The sequence below is a fragment of the Typopeltis vanoorti genome, chromosome 2 (assembly GCF_054136105.1).
Source record: "Typopeltis vanoorti isolate ZY-2024b chromosome 2, IOZ_Tvanoo_1.0, whole genome shotgun sequence".
NCBI classification, from domain to species: domain Eukaryota; kingdom Metazoa; phylum Arthropoda; class Arachnida; order Uropygi; family Thelyphonidae; genus Typopeltis; species Typopeltis vanoorti.
In genome coordinates, this window is record NC_143550.1 from 168,606,039 (window position 1) to 168,612,550 (window position 6,512).

The 6,512-nt window shown below is 35.1% G+C and overlaps 1 protein-coding gene across 1 annotated transcript; it reads right to left on the reverse strand.

Moving 5' to 3' along the window:
* Positions 1 to 241: 241 nt before the first annotated feature.
* Positions 242 to 5,725, reverse strand: LOC150109638 (uncharacterized). Its single transcript, XM_090409452.1, has 2 exons — positions 5,594 to 5,725; positions 242 to 1,128 (listed from the first exon to the last, which is right to left on the reverse strand). Exon 2 carries the CDS (start codon positions 1,086 to 1,088, stop codon positions 564 to 566), a length of 525 nt encoding a protein of 174 aa, XP_090265578.1. The 5' UTR covers positions 1,089 to 1,128; positions 5,594 to 5,725; the 3' UTR covers positions 242 to 563.
* Positions 5,726 to 6,512: the final 787 nt, after the last annotated feature.

The following is a 6,512-nucleotide window of genomic DNA, read 5'->3' on the forward strand; positions in this document are numbered from 1 at the left end:
GTCATAGCTGGTGCGTGTAGTATGTGGCCTCCCTCGATGGGTCTTTGACTTCCTGGAGGTCTATTTTAATAATAATAATAATAATAATAATAATAATAATAATAATAATAATAATAATAATAACAATAATAACAGTAATAAAGTGGAACATGATTTAAAGATGATTATTCTTGATTCATACATGATTTAGTTGCTAACTTTTTGAAATTAAGAAAGATACACACACACACACACACACATATATATGCAAATAAAACATTCTTTATATATGAAAATATATCGCATAACAGCAGATAAAATCTGTTTCATATGAAATATAATATGCATATATTTAAATCTATACAATCTATGTATATTAATACCGATAGAAGATACTTTGTGAGCCTCAATGATAATTTGTAAGCATTTAAAAAAAAATCAACAACATTATTTAGACGTACATACATTCAAGACGATACATGTCTTAGAAATTATGGCTACACATTCTCATTTGTGCACATTTTGAAATGGATAAAACTGACGATAGTTTCATGAGTCTCGTTTACGCCTGTTCAAACACTGTTTTAATGAGAACTGTATGCAGTGGTACCAATCTGTGTTTTGCCAACAACCTCGCTGTAAGAAGGTGGGGTGTCATTAATTTCACTACTGAAATTAGGATTAACAGCTGGAGGAGGTGCACCGAAACTGGAAATGCCTGCTGGAGGAGGAGGAAGTGTTGGAAGTGCAGGCATAGATTGGGAATAAGGAGCTGATGGCTGAAAACTTGGATCTGACACATTTTGGGTGGAAGCGTAGCAGCCTGGATAAGGATCAGGCGGTCTCGCATAAGGATTGACTCCACTCGTTGTTGGTTGTGCGAACTGCGGAGTGTTGGTTGCATATCTCTGCTCGTAAGAAGATGGAGGGGACAGATGTGCTGGAGTCACTGCAGTGGTCCTGTGCGGCACAGGAGGAGGTAGAATAGTAACTGGAACAGTAGTGTATGGCTGTTGACATACGCGGCGCATGCATATGCAGACCCCAATGATTACAGATAAAACTCCCGCAATCACGAATACCGCGATCATGTAGTTTGGCATCCCCATTTGTAATGATTACTTGGACGTCTTTGTGTTCTTTGATAATCTGTAAAAGAGGGTATTGTTAATTTTTTATAAAGTATTTTAAACTATTCTATCTTTCATTATAAATTTTTGCCATAAACATAAATACTCGTATTTTGGGCATTTTATAAATCTAATAAAATTTTCCTGGAAAAGAAAAAAAAACTGTTAAAACTGTTAATCGCCTATCTTATGTTCGCTTCCTGTTCTGCAGCTTCAAAAGTCTATGTATTTTCGCAAAATTGCTGACTGAATGAATGATTAAAACCACGTAGCCCATAACGTGTATTCTATGCATTCTCTACTTTATTCGATGTAACTCAATCATCCGATTCTTCAATGATCAACTTACGTGTTTGTTCCTGGCTAAATAAAGCAGGTAGACATGCAACGGATGAAGTATGTGCTATCGATATGATCCAAGTGACTCTAAACACGGCATGAATGTCGGTGCTAGACTTGCAACGAATTATTAAAAAAAAAAAAAAAAAGACTCTAGTCACCCTAGAGCAGGGTTTCCCAAACTGTGTTCCGCGGAAGATGAATAGGTGTTCCGCGAGAAGTTCTCCTGGAATTTGTCATTTTAGTTTTCTAAGAATTTTTCATGAATAAATATTTTATAGTGGAAATATTCTGAGGAGAATAATATTCGTGAATATGTCGAAAAGCTCTGACAAAGAACCCCTAATAACATCTGTGTAGCAAATGTTAGTGACCAAGCGGTGTATTTTAAAACGTGGAAGTATTCATGAATTATCGTTAATTTTCACACATCGAAATTTTTCAACATTCGGGAAAGGGAATACCGCTGTTTATGACCGGTCATAAAAATTGCCTGCAAGCCGATTACAACAATGGGTGGCATATCCTCTGTTCTCAAAACTGAAAGAAATAACATCTGTGTTGCAATGTTAGTGACCAATCAGCAAGGAAGTATAAAGAAAATTTTTCCACTAAAATTGAAGATCAAGGTAGTCTGTATCCGGTTCTCAAATCTAGTAATACTGAATCCTTTCTTCGCAAGTTCGTATTGTAAGGTGAAAGTTTGAAAACCGTAGTGCCGTGATTTTTTTAAAGTAATAGGCCTGCAGATTTAAATTTTAATATGAATAAGAGACAAGGGACTTTGTTTAATTTTGGTGTTAAGAAATCTCTTATTGAAGATGTTTATGACGCAACAGATAGTGAGTCATCAACCTGAAGCCTACAAAGATCTCCAGGATGTACAAAAGGAGGTGAAAACTACCGGCACACAGGAAAAAAAGTCTGCATTCACTCGTAAGTACTTATATTATAAATATTTGGTGATCAGAATGGGATATGTCAATGAAAATCAGCACAAATTAATTTAATGATGTTCATGTTTAATTGATGTTTAATTAATTAGTAATTAATAATTAATGATCGATTATTAATTAATAATAAAATCAGCTAAATTAACAATTAATTATTAATTAATACATTACTAAATAACCAAGGTGTTCCGTGAAAATTTCAGGATTTGTGAAATGTTCCGTAGTCGGAAAAGTTTGGAAAACGCTGCCCTAGAGTGTTGCTTTCCGAATAGCTCACAACCACGAAACATCTGATCATTGACAACCTACTGAGGGAGATAGTTTGGCGTCACTAGCCAGAATTTTCTGAAGACCATTCTTGATCCAAGAACCAGAGAACTGTGCAACCTAAGAAGACGGAAGCAATAAAGTAGTGGCCTACAAAGGAGCATATTGGATTCTATCGCAAATGAGGTACAGTAGCAAACGACATCGTTACACCTACATGATATATTAGGGCGGAGAGAGAGAAAGAAAAACTCGGATGCATCTTGTTTTTTTTTTTTTTTTCATTTGTTCCGTGATGGTAACATGGTCAAGTAGGGTGATAACAGCATAACTCGAGAGGCTTATCGTGCCTAGTGATGGCAGTGCAAATAGGTGGGGATATGCTGTAGATAGCACAAGTTAGATCGCTAATAATACAGGTGCAACGAGGTCAGTGCTTACTATCGATGGGGAGAGTGGTTCTTTAGGCTTAATCCGAGTTTAACATCTTACCACCTTCCTAGCAGGATAACCAGCCTCATCACAAGGCGTGAATGGTTCAATGGACATCACTTGAAATGAGCTCTTCTTTATTGGATGTTCCTACATTCCAATCTCTGCTAAACTGAAGTCAGCACGGGCCACTGAATGTCGTGCATGTTTACACATTCGAGTGCTCATGTTTGGCGAATGAAGGCGAGGATTTACTTGGACAACTTAATACTTTGTTAATATTTCGCTGTTTAGGATCTAATGACATTTACATGAACTCTGATTTTTTTTTCTCAGTTGTGTCATAGCAACAGCGTGATACTTCCGATTTATCCCATAACACGTGATGTCTCTTTCGCAAAGCGTCATGTGGGTCACTTAAAGAGAATACTGAAGTGGACTATGTCGAAGTTTTGTGGATCGGAGTGGTGATCTCATTTGATAAAGGAGATAAATAATACTTTGATTTTATATTCCTTAAGTATTTTTAACGCTTTTGCAAAACGCTTTGCAAAATCAGACATCACGTGTTATCGGATATATTGGAACTATTGCACCGTTGCTATGATACAACAGAAAGAAAAATATGGGAATCTTTGGAAATAGCATTAAACATTTAAATATTAACCACAATATTAACTTGTCTGAATACATCTTAGCCATCATTAGCCAAACACGTGTACCCGAATGTGTACACACGCACACCGTTCTAAACAATGCAACATATAATTAGAAATATTTTAAAATAACATCAGTATTTCTTTAACTACATAATAGTTGCCCATTGGTTAGTCTTTATTGTTTTGTTTGCTAGTTTCTATGGTTACACCTGAAGAAATCCTGCGCAATTAGGATGAAATGTCATGAAAATAGTGAAACAATTTATTTTAATTGGTAATTGAAATAAATGTTATCATTGGTCGATTGGTACGGCCTCTGCTGGTAATGGCTTGCAAAAAGTTAGGCATGTTTGGGCGCGGTTAGTAGTTGAAAGGAGTTCAATAGTTCGATGCTGTTGGTACACTCTCCCTCAATGAGTCTTTGGACTACCTGGAGGTGTCACCTAATAATAATAATAATCTTATTCTAGTGTTCTGTCTTATAAACTCTTAGTTACGTTATTCAAATTAAGTGGATATTGAATCCAACATTATTTCAAAGCCGAATAGAGAAACTACAAGAGTTTCGTGCCGAATATAGAAACTATAAAAGTTTCGACGGAGTCAAGCGTATGCAAAGCTTTCATGAGAAGGGCAACTTGTAATAAAGGTAGGGAAGCTTCGATCACTATCGTTAGTATTTCCCATAATGTAAAACACATCTCCTAGCGAGCATGTATGATGTTAGTGTAGTGGACCCCCCCCCCATAATATATAACATCATACATGTCCGCTAGGAGATGTGTTTTACATTATGGGAAATACTAAGGATAGTGATCAGAGCTTATTCTACTTATACTATGAGTTGCCTTGTCATGAAAAGTTTGCTTACGCTCGGATCCGCCGAAACTTTTATAGTTTCTATATTCGGCACAAAACTCTTGTAGTTTCTCTATTCGGCTTTAAAATAATGTTGCATTCAATATCCACTTAATTTGAATAATTTTGCATCGCCAAAGTGAAGCCTTTTGGCTCTCTATTTCAGTCTCTTAGTTACATACTCATGAACCGGTTATATATATATATATATATATATATATATATATATATATATATATATATATATATATATATATATATATATATATATATATATATATATATATATATATATATATATATATATATGTTGATGATACCAAGATATTTTAAACCTGGTTTTACTCCATTTCCCAAGTAAGCAAAAAGACAAGTCAGTCAAGTTTGCGCCTGCAAGTGTTGCAAGTCTAGCTGACCCTGCACGCAGTGTAAGTCAAGGCAACTCGTGGTAAAGGTAGAATAAGCTCTGATCACTATTCTTAATATTTACCCTTAATGCAAAGTACATCTCCTGGAGGAGATGTATGATGCTATGTATTAAAGGCAAGGGGCCACTACTCACACCGGTTTCGACCTTTATTGAGGTCTTGTCAGTGGGAGCCATTATTGCCTTTAATACATAACATCATACATCTCCTCCAGAAGATGTGCTTTGCATTAAGGGTAAATATTAATATATATATATATATATATATATATATATATACATACACAACATTATTAAATAATTTGTTTACGGAAGAAATTTATGAATAGTTTAGTGAGTTAAAATTTGGAACATAAGAGGTACACAAATATTGTTATGTAGATAAAATTACGTTTATTATAAAGACATTGTGTTGTAAGAAGCAGCCGTGTGGTTTTGCTGTTAAGAGATGAGTGGCGACACTGTTAAGCGTAACCGTGCTTCGTGGTCAAGGTCACCAATGGAGGAAACGTTTAATGACAAGAAGAATAACTGACAAGATGTACATACCTTCCTAGATCGTTGTAATTTTAAAATAAAACTGAAACTTTTTTTTTATGAGGACCACATGAAACCGGCATCAAATAGAAAATAAACTTGATCTTCTGCGCAACGTGATAAATACGTCCGGTCGGCCATTACTGTTCTTCACTTGACTGATTGTAATACCCGGAAGTTGTGACGTCATCGTGCATTTCAAGTTATGGAGCATGCGCAGTATATTATGTTGTGATAAGCAACTGCTAAATAATAATAATAATAATAATAATGGATATACGAGAAAGGACGAGAATGTTGTAACCGATATTTTAATATCATAAAACGAAAAATAATATAAAGAATAAACAAACACTGTTTTTTCTGTAGATCCTTTAAGTTCCTATTGAGAATTTAATGTTGTTTAACGCTGTAATCAGAAAGTGAATTTAATGCTGTAAACAGAAAGTAAAGAATAATTGAAGATAGGTATGAGTTGTAATTTTTTTTTTTTTTTCTGTGACTGTCCAAGAACATTTGCTACTGTTTCTCAGTTGTCTTGAAAGCACTTCCACAATTTTATATTATATATAGAATTTATATACCATTCGTGTTCTTCTTCGACTCGCTATAGAGTGGAAGAAGATACCGGTATACTATCGAATGCTTCTATAGGATATCATAGAAAGGGCACATCCGTTTGTGACACTGGTCAATGTTTGCAGATCCAAAAATCCACTGTAGGCAATATTATTAGCCGATAGATATGGCGGAATGCTACTTCAACACAGAAATGCCCATAAATTAAAGATACCAACATTCTTGGTTGGTTTAATCCTCTATCCAAGTGTAGGCAAACAATTTTGCGCCTAAACTATTTTCAGGACTGGAGCAACTCGTATACAGAGGCTTATAACTTTACATCACTTGCCTTGTTATCTCATAATGCCAA

Coding starts and splice junctions, on each gene's coding strand:
- LOC150109638 (XM_090409452.1), bottom strand. CDS start 1,088: ATGGGGATGCCAAACTACATGATCGCGGTATTCGTGATTGCGGGAGTT.